Below are 19,440 nucleotides of genomic sequence, written 5' to 3'. Positions count from 1 at the left end.
ACACACACACACACACACACACACACACACACACACACACACAATCTGGTTTACACTTGTATTTTCTCAGTAAATCCTGTTTTCTCTGCCAAAGACACCAGCCTGACTCCAGGAGGGTTCTTCTCCAATAATACAAGCAAGGGCCTGTTAGGAATCTACTGAGAAGTGAGGAAGTCACATTTGTGCCAAAGCTGTTAAGAGGTCATGCCTCAGAAGACAGAAGAACCATGTGGGCTCTGACCAAAGCGAGGACATGGCCCCAGCATTGCTTCATAGAGATTACAAATAAAACACGCGATTTTTTGAGTCATAACAGTTACACCAAGGGTAGATTTCCACAGCCAGGCTTCCAGGTGGCTGTCAGAATGAGGGGGCCACTAGAGTGTGGCTCACCCTGAACGTCCTCTCGCCACCTTGGGGAGGGGAGGGGCAGACAGCCACACTCACGGGTCAGGGAAGAGGGGGGCTGGCTGAGAGTTGCCATTCCATGGCCAGCCCTCCAGGAGATGCACACCGAATAACCAAAAAAGACTGATTTCTGAAGGAAGACAAAGCCTGAAGAGGGAGCTGTCCTTTCATGCCCCAGGAGGGAGCCGCTCTGGGCAGACAGACTCATTCAGGTGGCACATACACACTCACAGGGAAAACCAAGGCCCTGGAACTTGGACACCCTCCTGGGAGCAAGTCACTTGTGGTTCCCTCAACACCCTGACAAGAGTCCGCTCCCCACCTGTGTCTGGACCCTGGCTTTCTCATCTCACCACCAAAGACCAGGCTGGCCCTGGAGGACAGCGACTCAGCCCAGCTCCACCCAGTACCCGCTAAGCAGTCCTGAACAAGACCAGGCCCAAGTCTCCTCCCCTGAGGTGGAAGCCCTCCAGATGCTGGCTTTGACCCAGTGCTCCTTGGAGGGCTCCTCTCTAGGCGCAAGGGCGAGGGCAGGGCGGCCTGAGAGTCTGGGGTGCTAGAGTGGTCATACACACCTATACACACCAGCCTGAGCAGGCCTCCCGATATCTTACCTACAACCCGGCAGTAGGATTTTACCCGCTGGCCTTCGAACACAAGGCACGAACTAGCCGCCACACCTAAAAAGCCCTTTCCCAAACTGTCTGACCCTCTGTCCTGTGCCCGTCCCTCTGAGGGATCATCAGCTCCCCAGGGCCTCTCCCCTTCCCACCCTGACTGTACATCCAAAGGTCAGAGGGGCTCTTCCTGGAGGGGAAAGGCGGGTGTGTTTACTGGGGTAGGGGTGGGGGGAAAGGAAAGCGACCGACATCAGCCACTGGAAGCAGCTCCGTGTGGACTTCAGGCTTCCTGGCCTTCCCCAGCCCGGCCAGACTTAGTTCAGGACCACTGGCCTTTGTCCCCTTGGAACCTGGGGCTGCGTGGGGAGAGAAGCGGACCTCCGAGCGCACCCCGGAATCGGCAGGCACTCGGGTAAGCCCAGGTACTGACCCCCCACAAACGGGGGCTTTCCTCCTGCCCGGTAACACTAGTTTCCACCCAGCGGTGACCCTCGAGCCGTCCCAGGGTGGGGGCGTGAGGGAGGGGCCGCCCGTCTTACCCGGGATGACTTCGCGAAAGTTTCGAGGGGCGGATGGGGAGGGGGCGAGTTTGCCCTACCGTCGCCGTGACTAAACCTCCCAGTTTTCGTGTGCTGGGGGAACTGGGGTGAGGCAGGCCTGGGCTCGGTTACCCCGCACGAGCGCCCTCCCCCACGAGGACCCAACGCCGGCGCACCGACCTCCGGCGCCGTCCGCCGCGTCTTCCAGGCCCGGCGAGCCCCCTCCAGGCGTATGCGGGGCCGAGCGGGCGCAGGGACGCGGGGCCCCTAGACCCCGCCCCGTGCGCCACCCCGCCGGGCCGCCCCCGCCGCGTGCCCGGGGCTCCTCCCGCCGGACGTGGGCGTGGCTCGGCGCGCGCCCGCCCCCCGGCACCGCTCCCGGCACCCCGAGAAGGCGCCCGGGGCACTGCGGCCGCGCACCCGACCGCCCCCCCCCGGCACCGTCCCCCGGAGGGCGCCCCGGACACTGCGGTCGCGCACCCGATCGCCCCGCCCCCGGCACCGTCCCCCGGAGGGCGTCCCGGGCACTGCGGCCGCGCACCTGCCCCCGGCCGTCCCCGCCCGCGAGAGCCCTAGCAACCAGGAACGCCTTCCGGGTGCCTCCGGCTTCGGCCGCCTTTCGGCCAGGCCCCTCGGAAGCTGCGGGAGCTCGGCGCGGCTCCGGGGCACTGGCGGAGCCACCTTGGGCGGCGGATCACCAGCCTCCGGCTGCACGCATGTAAATGCCAATCCGGGAGACCGCGCCGGGCACGCCGCTGTAAGCCGGCACTGTGCCTGGTGCGGGGGAGGGCCAAGAGGGCAGGATGGAGAGCCAAACAGGCGCGGGTCGCGGTGTCCAGTCCGGGGTAAACACACAAAACTCGTATCGCTAACCGCAGTACCAAAGACCGGGGTTGCGCAAAGGAAGCGTGCCAAGGCCTCTCGCCAAGGATGAGAAGGGGTGGGCCCGGGGGAGGGGAGAGGCAGCTGTGCTCTGGGTATGCAAAGACCCAGAGGCAGGACAAAGAGCTGAGAAGGGGCGTTGCAGAGGCGGCCACGGGACAGAGTGGCCTCGAGTGGACAGGGTGTGCAGACCCCCAGGCCCTGGTGGAGATTGGCTGTGTCATCCCCAGGGCAGTGGGATGCCACTGCAGGGCTTTAGGCAGAAGAGTGACAGATCTGACCTATGTTCTCTAGCGAAAGGATGGGGGAGTGGCAGGGCTGCCTGAAATTGGGGAACTAGTTAGGAGGGCAGTCCTGGAGACAAAGGAGCTTGACTGGGATCTGGAGAGAAGCGGACTGGTGCAAGCTACAGCCCACAACCTGGCAGTAGGATGTAGCCAATTTGGTGATGGATGAGCCATCTTCATCTATTTAATGCAAATATTAGCACCTACCCTAAGAGTTGTGGAAAAGATCCCATGAGATCATCTATGTGAAGTGTTTAGCTTGGTGCCTGGCCCACAGCAGCAAGCCCCACACGGCAGCCCTTTCTTATAGCTGTTTCATGTGGGCATATCATAGCCTGCCCAAGGCTACACGGTGTGTTGGCAACTTCGGGGTCCCAGCCCAATGCTCTTTCGAGTACTGCCCTCCATCTTCCCGGTTTTCACAAATATTCACATTAGCAGTGTGAACTGTTCTGTACCTTTTCCAAAATCTGTGGCCAAGGACCTTGTCTCCCCTGGTATACCCCTGGTGAGGGGAGGGTTGTGATCAATGTCACCTAGAAGACGTTGGTGCCCAGAACCATCCTGAGCTGGAGGGAAGCTGGTGTCCTCCGGTGAGCGCCCTACTCACATTATTAGCCCACACAGTCCAGGCTTCTTTGGAATCCTTGCCTTTCCTATCCTGGCTGGCACCCTGCCCGCTGAATTTGGGCCGAAGAAGGGGATTCAGTCAGAGATATGGGAGTCTCTACCTCCTTCTCTCAGCCCCTGGGGCCCCAGGGAAGCAACCCCGCAGAGGGCTCATGCCTTCAAGGAACCTTCAGAGAACCACAGCGTGGATGCCCCAAGCCTTACATTTGTCCTGGCCTTTGCAAACTTCCAAATAGCTTTTATCTCCTCTTTTCCCTCCTGACACCCCTAGGGAAAAGTAGGGCTGAGGTTTAAACTCTGACACCAAGGAGGACAACAAGCATATTTGACCCACTTTTGGGGGCAGAGATGCTTTGCTGGACTGTGGATCCCCAGCATCTGGCATCAACCCCAGCACCTGGCTCCCTAGGAGTTTACTAATGTTTGTGTAAATGAGTGATTTTTTTAACAATTGAGGTATAATTCGCAAACCATAAAATTCCCTCTTTTAAAGTGTACAGTTCAGTGGTGTTACACTGTGCAACCATCACCACTCTCTAACTCCGGGACATTTCGTCATTCCAAAAAGATACCCCATACTCAATTCCCCAGGCCATTCACCCCACACCACTCCTCTCTTCCCACCCAATAGGGCCCAGAGCCGTGGGACTGAAAATCAGGGCTCCCTGCCTAACGGAAGACTTTTGTCTTTGAATTTGCAAGGGCCAGAAGTGGTAGGAAGGTATGGTTTGGGTGCCGAACCCTGGCAGGCGTATGGAACTTTAGTGATTAGTAGGAATGGTGGGCAGATTGTTTAACATCACAGAACCTAAGAGAAGGAAGCATTGCTGGCTCTCAGCCACGATGAGCCCACGTTTCCTGACAGACCACAGGTGGCTTTACAGCCAGGTCAGGGCTGGGGGGAGCTCCAAGGTACTGGGGTCAATTCAGGGGCCAGGAGAAACTGAGGCAGTACCCCCACTCGAGGAAGAAGCAACCCTTCAGTCTGGCGAGCCTGGTAAGCACCTTCCTTTGCCTCCTGTACTTCCAGCTACATGCATAAGCCTCAAAGGACAGGGGGAATCTCCCTGTTTCCTCTTTTCTCCCCCCAAATGTGGTTTGCTTATAGTGCTTCCATCTAGGGAAAGACTATATTCACGAGGATAGGTTCTACTACTGGGCCAAGTAGACCCTCGAATCGAAGGGCTCAAATACAACAGGAGGGCATTTCTTGCTGGGTATCAGTACCAGGCCAGTGGATTGGTTCATGAAGCTGCCCCCTGCACACAGCCATCCCGGAACTAGCCCGCCAGAGGCCATCTTTAACAAGTGGCTTCCAATGTCTCTTTTAGAGGTTGCCTCCATTCCATCAAGGGGAGGGGGTGAGAGCGCAGAGGTTGTTATAGCCAGGCCTGGAAGGGCTACCCCTCCCTTCTGCTCTCACTCCGGGAGCTGGAACTCATGGACACAGCCACTGAGAGAGGGGCCAGGAAATGCAGTCTAGCACATACCCGGGAGGAAGAGGGACGCTGGTAAGCTGGGTCCCAGCCTCCCTGGTTTTCTCCCTGCGCCTCTGCTTGTCTCTTCTTGGCCCCCTGGCAGGCTCCTGCTCTGCCTCTGTCCTGTCAACACTGGCGGCCCCAGGCCCTTCCCTGCTCCTGCACCCACAGCTTCAGGTGGCAGCACCCACAGCCTCATGGGCAAAGCAAACAGCTGTGCGGGGCTCCTGCCAGCCCAGGAACCCACCTCTGCAGGCGCGGCCCCAGCCGTAGCAAGGCATGAGAAGATGATGGGCCCAATCAGACATCTGGTCTCTGGGGCATTTTTTTTTTTAAGATTTTATTTATTTATTTGAGAGAGAGAGAATGAGAGAGAGCACGAGAGGGAAGAGGGTCAGAGGGAGAAGCAGACTCCCCGCCGAGCAGGGAGCCCGATGCGGGACTCAATCTCAGGACTCTAGGATCATGACCTGAGCCGAAGGCAGTCGCTTAACCAACTGAGCCACCCAGGCACCCTCTGGGGCATTTCTTGAGGGAATTTGAAAACGGGGCATGTGATAAGGAGAGCTAGAGATCAAAGGGCATGGACAGAAGGGCCAGAATGTGGTTTGCCACGTGTGGTTACATGCACACTGTGCTTACAAGGAAGGAAAGACCCTGCATGCAGAGGAGGCCAGAAGAGGGGGAATGAAGCAGAGAGGATGCCGAGTCCTCAGGCATCCCTAGTGGCCCCTAGAGCCTCCCCAGGTCAAGGAGGTTTCTGGCACCTGTCCACGAGGTTCTGAACACTAAACCTGTTTTTATTTAGGTAACAGAAGTGAGTCTTTGTTCCTAAGATCCAGCTTGGCAGGGTCCGCCAGCTCTCCACAGAGGTCATTCTATGGTGTGGGCGTCCTAGTGGGAAGCATCTGCCCAGCCAGGGACATTTCCCACCGCGCCCCTTGCTTCTGGGTGGGGCCAAGTTCTTGCAGAAGGCTGAAGGACCGTGAACAGGAGTGATATGCATCACTTCTGGTCTGATGCAGTTAAGAAGCAAGGGTGGCTTCCTTCCCTCTTCCTAATTAATATGGGAAACGAAGGCAGAAGAAAAATGGTTAAATTTCCTTACTACCTACAGCCCATTGACAAGTCCTTGAAATAGGCAGAGTGACCTTCCTCTAGGGACTCAACTGCCTCGATGTTAATACTTTGCTAAGGGCAAAAGGCAAGCCTATCCCAACCGCCCCCCAACCAGCCCTAGATCCTGTAAGTCTACTTTAACATATAAAAATTCCTTTAGAAATTTCCTTTATCTCTAAACCCCCCAGATACGTGTTGGCAATCAACCCCCCCCCCCCCCGCAGGTATATGGCCCATGGATATACATCTGAAGGGCCTCGTGACTCAGGTTTTATCAGACAGTAATAAAAGACTTTTTCCTAACAATAGCTAGCCCTCTCAAGGTCCTGGAAACCTTGCTTCAAAATTCCTTAGAGACTCACACTATCCCTAACCCCCTCCCAACCTGAAAGTATATAATGGGCCACTCCTCATGACCCCAGTACAGCTATTTCTGCCCACGGATCCTGTTCCCGTGCTGTAATAAAACCACCTTTTTGTACCAAAGACGTGTCAAGAATTCTTTCTTGGCCATCAGCTTTGAACCCTAACGTCTTTCCTACATCACCAATGAAGTAAAAAAAAAAAAAAAAAAAAAAATCACTGGGTAGGCTTGTGGGGAGTGGTGACGGTGGCCCGCGCGAGAAGAGCAGCAGAGGCAACCCAAGGGGGTCAGAAGATTGGCCACATACAGGGGATGGAGCAAACTAAATAAACTGAGGATAATGGCCTGTGTTTCTCACCGACAGGAGGTAGAACAAATAGGAAGACGGGAAAGTGAGAATGAACCTCGTGGCAGTTAATACAAATCCATACTCTTGGTGGTGACTCAAGGCTTACCACATACAGAGACAGAAACAAATATAGATGTAGGGTCTCCTGAGAGGGCCCAGGAGCAGCTACAGCTCAGAACAATAAGCACACCTTGTACCTAGATCTTGGCTTTCAGAACACCATTTTCCGGTAATCAGAACCCTGGAGAAATGTCTGGTTCCAGGAAAAGTATAAGGCAAGCCCAGAACATTTTTGTTTTGAAGGCGGTGCTCAAAGAATGATGGGGAGATGCCAAAAGAAGGAACAGAGAAGCTAGTTTGAAGGAGCTCCCACCAGCCAACAGACAATTTTGGCCTCAAAGTAAATAGACAAAAGCAATAGACAATTTCAGCATCGAAATAAATAATGACAATAATAGATTATAATCCATTGAAGAAAATATGAATCCATGAGTCCAAACAGATACAATTAAACAAATGGAAGTTTCAGAAAGCTCTTACAACATAATGCCAGCTAATAAATGTAGGAGGAATAATGAAAATAAAGAATGACCATTTCACAATGATTAAAGTTATCCAACCAAGAGACATAATGGGTGATAAACATCGTGGGTGAAAGTGGGATAAAGAACAGTGTATTTATATTGCCTCAAAGTGATTCCACACAAAATATTTACTAATTACAAAGGGGGGGAGAAACCCACCTTTATAGCGGAGAAACCTAGCACCATCTTACTCAAACGATCAACATTATCATCTGTAATAGGACAAAGAAACATCATGTACCACCCAGTAGGTCACAATAAAAAGGCGACATCATTAATGTGATATCCCTGCCGAAGATGCATATCCTGAATCTAATCAGGAGGAAGCTTGGACAAACTCAGGCTAAGACACATTTTCTGTTACCTTTAGGAAGGTCAAGGACATCAGACTCCAGGAAAGACTGAGGAACTGCTCCAAGCAAAGGGGGATCAGAGCCATGGTGAGTGGGTGTAACTCAGGACCCCAAATCGGACCTTTCTGTTACAAAGACCATCACAGGGGCATTTGTCAAAAGTGGAATGGGGTGTCTGGGGTAAGGGTGTCTGGGGATTCTTGCAATTTTTCTCTATGTTGAAATTATTTCAAAATAAAATTATTTTTTGAAAAGCAGGAATGGGGGCGCCTGGGTGGCTTAGTTGGTTAAGCATCTGCCTTTGGCTCAGATCATGATCTCAGGGTCCTGGAATCGAGCCCCGAGTTGGGTTCCCTCTTCAGCGAAGAGTAGGCTTCTCCCTCTCCCTCTCCCCCCTGCTCATGCTCTCTCAAATAAACAAAATCCTCTAAAAATAAAAAATAAAAAGCAGGACTATCTCCTCTGTCTCTTCCCCCACCCACCCGCCAGTTGCAAAAGACGTGGCAGAGGACTCTGCGGTCCCAGATCCAGTGACGGAACCACCAGAGGGAAGCAGCCTCGGTCCCTCGCCCACTCCTGCACGAGAGCCCCACTTCCCTTCCTGGTCGGTCGGTCTGCTACTTTGGACTTGACATAAACTTCCATTGTCCGCAGCCGCTGAGCTGGGGGAGGGGGGATCCTTTCCTGCTTTATCCTGACTCACCCACTTACTCAACAACCCGCTGTACTTCTCCACTTGAGGTCTCACACACACCCCAAGGAAACATCTTGCCCCAAAACTCCTTAGCCAATATCGTCCTCGTCAGAAACGCAGGTGCATCTGCCCTTTCTCTCGGCCTTGCCCCGCCTCCTGTGCCATCACGGGGCCTTCTCCATGCCCACCCATCCTGCTTCAGCTGTCTTCTCCCCAGCCTGGCCCCATGGGGCCGGTCCCTCAGCCCGCCGTCCTGCTGCTTTCGAATTCCCCTCCACTTAGCACTGCCAGAGTGCACATGGGCTCACACTTCCTCGTCCCGGTTCCTACTGCTCTCCACCTGGAACACCCTGCCTGTTTCCAGGCCATTCAGTACATACCTACTCTCCTCTCAGGGTTTAGCTCCTAAGACACCTTGAGGAGGCCTTGCCTGATCCCCCCTCCCCACGGCCTTAGGACACAGCCTTCCCTCTGAATGGACAGAGCCGCCCTGCCCGTCGCACTCATGGGCTGACACACCAGTCTCCCCAGAATGCCGAGCTCCTTGGTACCCACTGGAAGAAATGTTCCCCTCCCACTCCCAGCCGCCTGCCTCAGCCCTGACCCCCTGCTGCCCGCCATTACTTTACTATGGGGTTTCTCTAGAGCTAGCTTTGCCCTCTGGACCATTCCGAAGCTGTAAAGGGGAGAACATTCGTCACAGGAGTGTTTGGTCACCGAGTTGGCACTCAACAGATAGATGTTGGAAACAAAGGACTCCCAGCAATTCTCTCAGCTTAGAATTAGTCCCCCAGTCGCAACCCCGCCATGACATTCAACCTGTCAATGACCTCGCAGGGTCATTTTTCAAGGGTGGACACGAGTATGCAGTGCGTGTTCTTGACTTGCAGGGCTGGTCTTAGCTCCTTGGGGCTGCCGTGGTCTCATTCATAACCTTGAACTCCCCAACCCATGCCCAGGGCCTAGTACAGGCGTGGACACAGCTGGATGCTCTGGAAGCACTTACCGCCAGGCCAAGACCACCACCTTCTGGGGGCTGCGAGCCCCACGCAGTGCTGACCGGCACCATGACCTGAGGCCAGGCCCAGTCTGGCACGAGAGTATCCCACGGGCTCACGCCCCCCCACCGAGAAAGCAGGACAGAAAAGGTATATTTCTGTGCCTGGTGGTTTCCTATTCCCAATTCAACTTTTGAAACAGAGAAGAAAAAAGAACCTGATATATAGAAGTAGAGTTTCTCCTAGACATTCTCTTTATTCCCAACCCCCAACGAGACACATTCTACCCAGTGAGATCCCTGAGGCCCATTTTATGGGTTGGAAAGTAAAGGCACTGTGTCAGAGTGCTCCTGGAGGTCATCGACACCCGACTTATGAAGACCCACAAATCCTAACCTTCAGGGACTCCACCTAGAGATGTAACAACCAGAAAGACATCCTTTTCGTCTTGTCTTTGGTCTTCAGAGCAGGCCTCTCTGCTGAGGGTTTCTGAGGAAGCTCCTGCCCCATGAAGCAGTTGCTCCGTGGCCGGTGGCCATCAGGAGACAGGGGACAGATGCAAAGCCAGGGCTGGGCCTGCCTTCCAGCCTGCCCTGGCTGTCAGGACCAGGGCTATTGTGCACTGACACGGGGCTCCCCAGAAGGAGAAATAACATAGCTGAGTTTAGTGCCGGTGGGCAGACAGAGTTGAGGGCTCAAAAGAGCATCCCGAAACAGGCTGCCAGGTTGGAGACCCATGGGGCCGAAGGGAAGTCTGGTCCGACTGCAGAGCCGAACAAGGTGGGGCTGAAGGGGTGGCGGCCCAGCCGGGGTGTGCCCTGTCTGGATCCTGAGGCTGCTACCCTCAGCGCTTTGCTGTGGCGTAATATGGTGGTTCTTCTCTCCAGAGGATTGATGCAGCCTCAGAGCTTGCTCCGCGGGGCCTCTGGCAGGGGCCGTTGCAGCCGCCATACCACCCTCACGGGCTCCGTGGCACTGTCCAGCTCACGGAGGCCGCCCAGGTCACCCGTCTGCCTGTACCACTGCAGAGCCGGCTGCAGCACCGTGATGGGAATGCTGAAGTTCAGGTGAGGGTAGGTGGCCCCTGTGTCATTGTCCCGGGTGTTGCTGGCCACGATGCCTGTTGAGGAGTCAAAGAGGAAAGGGGGTATGAGCCAGGGGACAGATGGATGGGGGCTGAGGCCCATCTCCAGCCCGGAGGCCCTAGGACCGCTGGGGGCTTAAAGCCCCCTCCTAGCGTCAGACGCCCAGCTTCCCTCCTGGCCTCTGGCCCCCCTGCCCCCCTGTGCCCCTTCCCGCATCTACATTCCCCTTCACGCCGTCACTACCTAATACACAGTGTCTCACTGGCTTTGCTACTGTCCTCTCCAACCAACCAGTGTCGGCTCCGTGGGCTCTGCCCACCCAGGCTCCCCAGTACCCGCATAACAGTGCGTGGCCCAGGGCAGCGCTCACCCAAGTCCTTGCTGCCTGAATGAATAAACGAATACTGCTGCATGTGGGCGTCTGCGCGTGCATGTGTGCGCACAGGGATGTGCTTTTTTAGACAGTTTCAGACTTACAGGAGCCTTGCCAAAATAGTAGAGGTCCCTGCCTGCCCTTCGTCCAGCTTCTCCTCATGTCACCGTAAAACAATGATCAAAACCAGGATAGTAACCTTGGAGCAACGCCAGTGACTGCAATACAGGACGCATTCAGATGTGGTCAGTGATTCCATGATGCTTTCTCTGTTGTCGGATCCCATCCAGGGCTGTCGTGTCTCCCCGAGTGTTCTCCAGGCTGCACCGGTTCCAGTCTTGCCCTATCGTTCATGGCCTTGACGCTTGGAAGAGCACAGGTCCGCTGTTCTCTAGGATGTCCCTCAGACTGGGGTCACCCGATGTTTTCTCACGGTAAGCGTGAGGTTCGGCGTGCTTGAGAATAGCAACCTGTGCCCTTCTCCAGGCGGCCTATCAGGAGGTGGATGATGTCTGTAAGCGTTTGTGATGCTAGTGAACCTTGACCGCTCGGCTACCGTGCTATCTGCCAGTCTGCTCTGTTGTGGGCTTACTACTTTCCTCCTTGTAAGTATGAACTCTTTTAGGATCGTGCAAAGATCTGATTTCTACTTTCCATTCATCGGTGGCTCCTGTCCACAGCAATTCCTTCTGTGGTTTTCCACTTCCCTCATGTCTTCTGCACTTAGAAACTGGAATTCTCCCGTAAGGAGCAGCCACCACTTGTCTCCGTTTCAGAGCGTCCTCGGTTACTTACGTCGGTATGGACTCGGCCGTTCTGTGTTATCACGGGTACTCTGCAGCTCAGCCCGTCCTCCTAGGAGCTCCTCCAAGTCACCGCTGCGTTCTCTGCTCATTTGCTGCGCTTGCCATTTTGTTGTTGGCATTTCCTTCCCCTTGGGCACCACGAGGTGCTCGGGGTTCGTCCCAAATGTTCCCTGCCCAAGCCCCGGAATGAGTCACTTCCTGGTGCCTCTTATTAGAGAAACCATGATCTGGGCTCTCGGTGTGCTCACTGCAAGTGGGGTGTCACTGCCTCTGGCCTCTCTCAGCGCACAGAGCTAGATTTTATACACACACACATCTATACTTATCTCTACACCCACTTCTCTGTATATGCACATACTGGCTCTAAGCGTATTACCAATGAATCACTAACTGCCCTCCAGCGGTTAGGAGAAGAAAGCAGTTGCCCTAAGAAACTTGGGAACACAGGGTTTTGCTGGGACATGGGAAGGCTCCAGACAAAGAGAACCATACACACTTAAACACTATACTCTAGTTGGTAAATCTGAGCCTCGCAAGGGTGTGAGGTAGGGATTCTGCAAATACTTTATTTGTGTCCCACAGTTGAAGAAATAAGGGAATTCCACTCCTGCCAGCAAGAGCAAGGCAAGGTTTCTCACCATGTCAGAAGTAAGGGAAGGGGACGCATCGCGTAAGCCGTGGCGGGGAGTGCAGTTGGAGGTATCCACGTGCACTCACAGTTGGCTTATTTTTTTTTTAATGGACAGACTGTTTTTATTTTTTTTAACCAGAATTAGTTACCAAAACCTTCAAATGGAAAGATTTAACAACCACATATTTAAAAAAAAGGGGGGGGGTCACAGTTGCTAGTGAACAGCTGAGGAATCGGGCAGTGTTAGGCGCACAATCCTTTGTCAGGAGGCACCACCGTGCTGGAGCGGGGTGCTGTTCACCCCGGGTCACCCCTGACCCGCTACTTCCTACTGTCTTCACGCCCTCATTCATTCACTTGGACTGTGACTCTTGGACTGATCCAACTGCTGAGTTTCACAGATCCAATGAGATTAGGTGACTTACCTGTGGTGGCGTGCTGGCAGAGAAGGAACGGGGACACAGATCTCTCCCCTCCCTGCTCAGCGTCTGTCTCTCTCCACTCTAAGAGCACAAGTACCCAAAAACCTTGGCTCACTACCTCTTGGGCATCAGGCCCACCATCTTCCCAGGCCCAGGGTGGCTCCTGGGGTGGGATGCCCAGCACTCACTAGATGGGGCCGAGGCTCTGGCAAGGGGAATGCTTGGAGAGGGCCACGGAGCTGCTTACCCAGGAGGTTTCCTGTGCGGGGGGAGAAGAGGGGTCCGCCACTGGAGCCACCATGCACGGCACATGTGGTCTGGAGCATCACCGCTGTGTCATCCACCCGCACCACAGCTGACAGGATGCCTGAGGTCACCGAGGGCCCGCAAGCCTGGCCAAAGACCCCGAAGCCCACCACACTGACAGCTTCGCCTGCCCAGGAAGAAAGGAGGGTGAAGGTGGGGAGTCACCTCTGTCTGACAGGACTCACACACTCCCCAACCTGCTCCCTGCCCTCTCCGAAGTTCCAAACCTTCTCTGCCCTTCAGGCTCCTGCCTCCAGGAAGTCTGACCCAGGTCCCCACAGGAAGAGGCCAGGACGTCCACTGAGCTCCCAGCACCTGCTCACCACTTGTTCTTGGCATCAGGCTGTTCTCCGGCCCTCATTTCCCTGCTGGACCGGGGAGTTACTTTTCAGGGTCCCTGGCACCCAGCCCCGTGCTCAATAAATGTTTGTGTCAGTTAAGTGTCTGCCTTTGGCTCGGGTCATGATCCCAGGGTCCTGAGATCGAGCCCCACATCAGGCTCCTTGCTCCGTGGGGAGCCTGCTTCTCCCTCTGCCTGCAGCTCCCCCTGACAAATAAATAAATAAAATCTTTTTTAAAAATGAAAATAATAAATGTTTGTGACATTAACACCCATCTCCTCCTTGGACTAAGAAGTTTCTTGGTGAAAAAAGGTGGTAATGATGACGACCAACTACCTGCCAGTAACTTCCTTTAGCAAGTGCTCTGAATGTACAGGGCTAAACGCTTTGTTGGCAACGTCTCACCCACTCCTCATAATGCCCAGGAGTAGAGAGCATTATTCCCATTTTACAGATGTGGAAATTGAGGCAGAGAATATGGAGTTGCCTGTCCAGGGACACAGGGCTAGCAAGTGGCAGAAGAGATGCCAACTGAGAGAGCTCACGGTGTGCATCCCCACAGTGAGACCTGTGGCACTCCCAAGGCAGCATGCCATGCCACCGGAGCTTCCAAAGTCTAACACTGCTCTGGCCAGCCTGCAGTGTTACAAGGAGCCACCAACCCACACTCAGTCCCTCCACATTACACCACTGCAGGGCCTCAGGGAAAAAGGTGTGCCTTAGCCTTCACCAGGGATCCCACCTGCAACCTCCGCCCCTCCCCAGGACCTGGGGCATGCTGGGCACAGCAGGGAAGCCTCCAAGAGCAACCCCAGCCAAAGTGCTGAAACCAGGCTGACTCCACCCCAGCCTCATGCCACCCTGACTCATGACTCCAGCAGGGCTGGGGCAGGGAGCCCGCCTAGAGGACTGGCCCCCTGATCTAGAGGGTTAAGAGTGCTCAGCACTGACTTTGCCTCCTGAGCTCCCCCCCAGACCAGAGGGCCCCTTGCCCTTTACCTTCATGGAAATGCTCAGCCGGCACCGGCAGGGGGACACCGTGTAGGTCCTTCTCCAGGCTCACTACCGCTACGTCATAGGGGGAGGTCTCCTGGGTGGCAAACGCCACACGTCCCCAGATCGTGGCACTCCTAGGAGCAAGGGAAACAAAGTGACGGGCTAGCTTTCTGACCCTTTAGCGCTGGGAGGAAGCAAGGGGATGAGAGTGACTGTAGAAGCCACGGACTTGGGGGTTGACGGCTCTGGCATCAGCCCTGACACGTGCCAGGCAGGCATCTCTGGGCACGCCCTCGGCCATCCTGTGGTACTTCCAAACATGCTTCATACTTCTGTGTAAGCCCCCGGCGCCTCCCCATATTCCTAATGCCTGGCACCTGGGGAGCACTGTGGGCCAGGGCAGGTGTTAATGCTCTATGCACACCCCTTTCGTTCTCATCGGAGCCTTAAGAACCAGGCACTGGTGTTACCGCCATTTTAAATGGTGCATGTGAGGGCCAGAGAGGTTGAGTAACTTCCTCAAGGTCACACAGTAAGTGGCAGAAGCCAGGGCACACATTCCCAGTGTTTTCTTTCACTGCCTCATTTCGGGCAAACAATCCTGCCAGTTGGTGAGGCAGACGTAGGATTTCGATCCTGTGTCCCTGTGTTACATAAAGGCCAGCACTTCTATGGCTCTCACTGTACGCCAGGCTCTGTTCCAAGACTTTACAGGTCCACTCAGGGAGGGGGAGCAGAGACTGGCTTGCCCAGGACCACACAGGGGCTCCCCGCTACACTCTGCAGGGACACCTTCCAACAGACCCCGTGGACTCCCTAGAAGCAAGTGTGTGTGTCCTTGGGCCGGGGGATTGGGCACCACACCTTCGGGAAATCCTCATTACCAGTCTTCCTTATAGAGCCACGGCCGTCCTGCTGGCTTCCAGGGAGACACCCCACAGCAACGCCAGGCTGGGTTAACACTGGAAATTCAGGAGAGGGATTTGGAAAGGCCTGGACTGCAAGGTTAGGCTGAGCCAGGCACAGAACCTCAGGCATTAACACCAAGGTGCAATAACCCCTCTGCTCCTAAGTTGAGCACCTGGAACTACCGCAGAAACAAAACGGGTACTAGAAACCCAAGCCAGGAAGCCAAGGCTTTTGTCCCCGCTGCCGGGCAAATGGAAGAAAAGGGGCCAAGAGTGCTTTCCCTGCAGAGACGTAAGTGACCAAAGTCCCAACCTGGCTGCCAGGATCACCCAGAGATCATTCCAGTACATCTGTGTGCTCGGCCCCACTCCCACGTTCTAATTAGGTGGAATTCCACACGTGTCATTTTTATCGGGATGGGAAGTTCCGCTTAAGGTCTAAGAGAGCAATCAAGTAAGAGTAAGAGGCCCCTCTCCTGACCCCAGGAAGGCAGCATTCTGGGCCTCTGAGACCCCACTACCGCTCTCAGGGGAGAGAGAACAGGGCGGCGAAGTCTCCATTCAAGGGGCCTAGTGGAGTGTGGGTGCAGGGCTAGGAGACAGAGCAGTCAAAGTTCAAAAGGAATTCAGGCTGGGAGGGGGTGTTCAAAGACGCCCAGTCAGGGATGCTGGGACTCGCCACAGTGCCCCAGTCCAGAGTCGCTTGGCATCTTGCCCAAGCCCCACGCACCCCCTGCCAGGAAGGGTGCCCCGTATCCCCTACACTGGGGTTGAATGCCGAGGATGAGGGGACTGACTCAGATCTCTATCCGCACTACACCATCAAAGCATCAGCATGACGCCAGAAGGCCTCCATTTTCCTCGGTTACGATCTGAGAGCCTGGGGGCGGGAGGCGGGCAGAGTTGGGGCAACCTTGCGGGCCTTACTTGGGGGGCGTGGTGCGCACCAGGACCCTGGCCGCCTCCCGAGGGGCCACATGCCGGCAGGTCACCACGAGGCGGGGCCCCACGGCCACTCCGGAGCCCCAGACGGTGCCGCACTCCACCAGCACGGCCGCAGCTGCCCACGGGGGCCCGGGGTCTCGGAGGGGCAGGCCCCACACGGCGCCCATCTCCTGCGGCAGGAGGGCGGCCAGGGCGTGGGTGCCGGGGCCCAGGCGGCCGAGAGCGGCTCGGGCGGCGCGCAGGAGCGGGGCGGCGGCGCAGAGCAGCGTGAGGCCCACCCACTCGCGGGCCTTCCAGCAGAGGGGCGCGGCCACGAGTGCCACGAGCGCCCCCGCGGGCCGCGCCGCGAACACGCCGCCGCCCTCGGTGCCGGGCAGGCAGCGCGCGTCGGTGAGCAGCAGCGGGCCGGCTGCGTTGCTGAGCACGCCGCGGCTGAGGGTGTTGAGGAAGATGTCCGGGCAGAAGGCCCCGAACGGGGAGCCGCAGGCCAGCAGCGGCGCGCCCTTGGGCACGGCCCCGGGAGACGCCACGGCCACAACCGGCCCACGCTCCTCCCCTGCCGCCGCCTCCTCCTCCGGGTCGGGCCGCAAGCGCAGCAGCGCGAACCAGCCCAGCGCTCTCAGCTGATCCTCCTCCTCCTCCTCCGACACCTCGTCGTCCGGCGCCGCGCTCGCGAAGCGCCACTGCTCGGCCGCCTCGCCCCCGAAGAGGCGCGCGAAGTGGGCCCGGAAGGCCGGGCAGCTCAGCAGCAGCAGCAGCTCGGCGGGCCGCGGGGGCTGCAGGAGCCGCCCGCCGCCGGGTCGGGCCGGCGGGCCGGGCTCTGGGCCGGCGCACTGGGGCGTGCACAGGCCCGGACGGCCCCGCTCCGCGCGGCCTGCGAGGCTCGCGGCTGCCGGACCCCACTGCACGTGCAGGCGCAGGTCGTCACCGCAACTGTCGCCGGGCAGGAAGGCGGCGCCGGCCGCGGTCAGCGCCGCGCTCCCGGCCCGCAGGAAGGGGGTGAAGATGCCCCCGTGGCACAGCACCAGGTCCGGGTAGCGGCTCAGGATCACCCCGCTGCAGCTCCACGAGCCCGCCTCGGCCTGCCCGGCCCGGGAGGCGCTCACCACGCATCCCGCCTTCTCGGCCGCCCTCATGGAGGGCCCCCACTGCCGCGCCATGTCCTCCAGAACGGTGCACACGGGGTTTTCGGAGGAACGAGGGAGACAGCGAGGACCCCGGTCGGGACCCACGGGTCCCACGCAGCGCCACCCAAAGCTGGAAGCGAGAGGTGCAAACCCTGACTCAGGTCTTCCTCGTCGGGCCCGATTGGCTAAGCCCCAACTTGCCCGGCCCCATTGGCTGGGCTTGGGGCCGAGCCCTGATTGGCTGCCTAGGCTGACCCCATCCCTTTCCCCGCCCTCGTTGGTTCGGGCCACCTGTGCGACCTCGGCGCCGAAGCAGTCCGGGACGATAAGCTCAGGGAGAGGGGTGGCGTGTGGTTTTACCGAGAGACCGGGCTTGGGTAAGGCGGAGTCCCTTTTCTGTTCGTTGGGCTGCAGGAAAAGGAATAGAAATGAGGGCCGTCGTGGCTAGACTTGCCCAGGCAGTGATAGGACCTGAGTATCTAGATGTTCAAGTCTAAACCAGCGGTCTCTGACCCTTGGCATGATAAGGGCAAGGAAATCCTTGGCCCCTTGGCCGAGTTAGTAATTTGAAATTTTGTGAATTAACCCTACAGCAATCCACTAGGTGGCATGCAGCTCACAGGACTACACCTAGGACCTTTTGATGCCAAAGCCCAAGACAAAACTGATGAAAACTGGGTTTGTGCAAAATAAAATTGCCCTTTAAGACTGATGAACAGTAACCCGGAGTCAAAATTTTCAATTCTACAACCCTATACTTTGCAGTGTGCACATCTCATAACCATATATAACATTTGTAACCACACCTAGGTTTTTATCTAGGTCGGGGGCCACTTTTTCCGTGAAGGGCTAGAGCTTCAGTGGTTCAGGTTTTGCGGGCCATATGCTCTCTCAAATACCCAAGTGTGCAGTCGTAGCAGGGCAAAAGCTAAAGGAATGGATTGCTGTGCTCCAGTAAAACTTCCCTTTGGACGCTGAAATCTGAATTTTATGTCACAGGCAGCATTTTCCCCCCACACAGGCCATACAAACACAGGCAACAGCCCAGATTATTGTAGCGCATGTCAGCATTGACAAAAATTATTCAATTACTACTTAAATTACATAACCTTTCTGCCTCAATTTCCGAATAAAACTAATGCTGCTGTTCCAACAAACCTGCTGGAGAAAGTTAAATGATGACCCATCATAGTATGAGGTGGGGCTGAGATTAGCAGTCTTCCATAGCAGGCACGGCCTTCTTTTGGTTCTGTGACACAGAAGCTGTCTCGATCACAGGAAAATCTAATTATCCCAACTTCCTAGCAATTAAGAGTTTCTTTCTCTCTAGAGTCCCGTGATTCTCCCTTAATGACACTCAAGCCTCCAGCACGAACCGTTCGTTATGCATCAGGTTTTTCTGCTTACAGCACATTAAAGAGTCCCCAGTCACAGCCAGCAGCCAAGGTGAGACCCCTTGAGTGCTGGGCTCATTGACTCAGTCTGTACTTCTCATGTGCCACTCTAACTCAAACGACACAGACATTATTTATAAACAGAGAACCCATGGCGATAGAACCCAATTTTGTTTTAATCCAGCTCTGCTTGCTAACAGAGGAAAGGCATGCTCTCCCCAGGTTTATCCTTCACTGAGCCGCTGCATTTGGTACCTGGCAGTGAGAAAGTATGCTTTCCTAACAGTGAGAAATCCATTAAAGGGTAATACTCTCACTCACCCCTGGAGTGGGTTATCCACACTTACCCATAGAACCCATCACTTTAGTAACAGGGACATTAGTTTCAATCACAAGATGACTCTAACACTTTTAATGCTTGGTCAAAAAGGGACCTGTTGCATTTTGCTTCCCATTCTATTTGTCCCATTACTTTAGTTTTAGAATCTCATTTGGGTTTTCTAAAAACAAGGCTTCCTACAAACCTGGTAAATGTACAGGCACACATTTCATCCCTTTCCCTATTTTATCAAATGCAGCACACAACTGAAGCTCTCCAATTTTGTATAAAATGATGAATGGTAAACAGCTAAACTGGACCCATTCCTTGCTAGCTAGCATGTTAATAGATTTTGTTTAGAAAGTATACCACCAATCCTGGGATCACATGTTCGAAGCCTCTCAAATGGTACTAAATTTATTACTTTGAAATGTGTGAATTGGCCTAGCCTTTTTTTTTCTCCTGGTAGCAAAACTTGTCTC

At 55.5% G+C, this 19,440-nt stretch overlaps 2 protein-coding genes and 2 long non-coding RNA genes across 15 annotated transcripts in view; 2 read left to right on the top strand and 2 right to left on the bottom strand.

The window, feature by feature from the left end:
• Positions 1 to 1,873, bottom strand: part of AIFM2 (AIF family member 2) — a 15,868-nt gene extending 13,995 nt beyond the window's left edge. For 3 of the 6 annotated variants that reach the window (XM_025850190.2, XM_073878890.1, XM_073878891.1), the window contains exon 1: positions 1,748 to 1,873. The gene's annotated coding sequence lies outside the window, so the exon portion shown is untranslated. Of the gene's footprint in view, positions 1 to 1,567; positions 1,720 to 1,747 lie in introns of those variants that run through there. The other 3 variants (XM_025850193.2, XM_025850194.2, XM_025850191.2) reach the window with 2 other exon arrangements.
• LOC141370310 (uncharacterized) lies at positions 1,294 to 12,860 on the top strand. 2 transcript variants are annotated; one of them, XR_012374228.1, is made up of 7 exons: positions 1,294 to 1,440; positions 7,631 to 7,700; positions 8,103 to 8,217; positions 9,267 to 9,455; positions 10,193 to 10,372; positions 11,250 to 11,368; positions 11,491 to 12,860. It is a non-coding gene; the product is annotated as an uncharacterized lncRNA (long non-coding RNA). The 2 variants fall into 2 exon arrangements; XR_012374227.1 differs by having other exon boundaries at positions 8,103 to 8,221.
• TYSND1 (trypsin like peroxisomal matrix peptidase 1) lies at positions 9,537 to 17,278 on the bottom strand. 6 transcript variants are annotated; one of them, XM_025850151.2, is made up of 4 exons: positions 16,101 to 17,278; positions 14,269 to 14,399; positions 12,870 to 13,055; positions 9,537 to 10,425 (listed from the first exon to the last, which is right to left on the bottom strand). In XM_025850151.2, exons 1-4 carry the CDS (start codon positions 17,276 to 17,278, stop codon positions 10,208 to 10,210), a joined length of 1,713 nt encoding a protein of 570 aa, XP_025705936.2. In that variant the 3' UTR covers positions 9,537 to 10,207. The 6 variants fall into 6 exon arrangements, with proteins under 6 accessions (XP_025705936.2, XP_025705938.2, XP_025705937.2 ...); XM_025850153.2 differs by lacking the exon at positions 9,537 to 10,425 and adding an exon at positions 10,982 to 11,127; XM_025850152.2 differs by lacking the exon at positions 9,537 to 10,425 and adding an exon at positions 10,995 to 11,254.
• Positions 17,279 to 17,384: 106 nt separating this feature from the next.
• LOC112807349 (uncharacterized) lies at positions 17,385 to 17,957 on the top strand. The gene is made up of 2 exons (XR_012374229.1): positions 17,385 to 17,622; positions 17,839 to 17,957. It is a non-coding gene; the product is annotated as an uncharacterized lncRNA (long non-coding RNA).
• Positions 17,958 to 19,440: the final 1,483 nt, after the last annotated feature.

This window comes from Callorhinus ursinus, unplaced genomic scaffold, assembly GCF_003265705.2.
Source record: "Callorhinus ursinus isolate GAN/ISIS: 27379988/994484 unplaced genomic scaffold, GSC_fseal_2.0 scaffold31, whole genome shotgun sequence".
Classification (NCBI taxonomy): domain Eukaryota; kingdom Metazoa; phylum Chordata; class Mammalia; order Carnivora; family Otariidae; genus Callorhinus; species Callorhinus ursinus.
The sequence above is the reverse complement of the archived record's forward strand: the minus strand, read 5'-3'. Positions and strand labels throughout refer to the sequence as shown.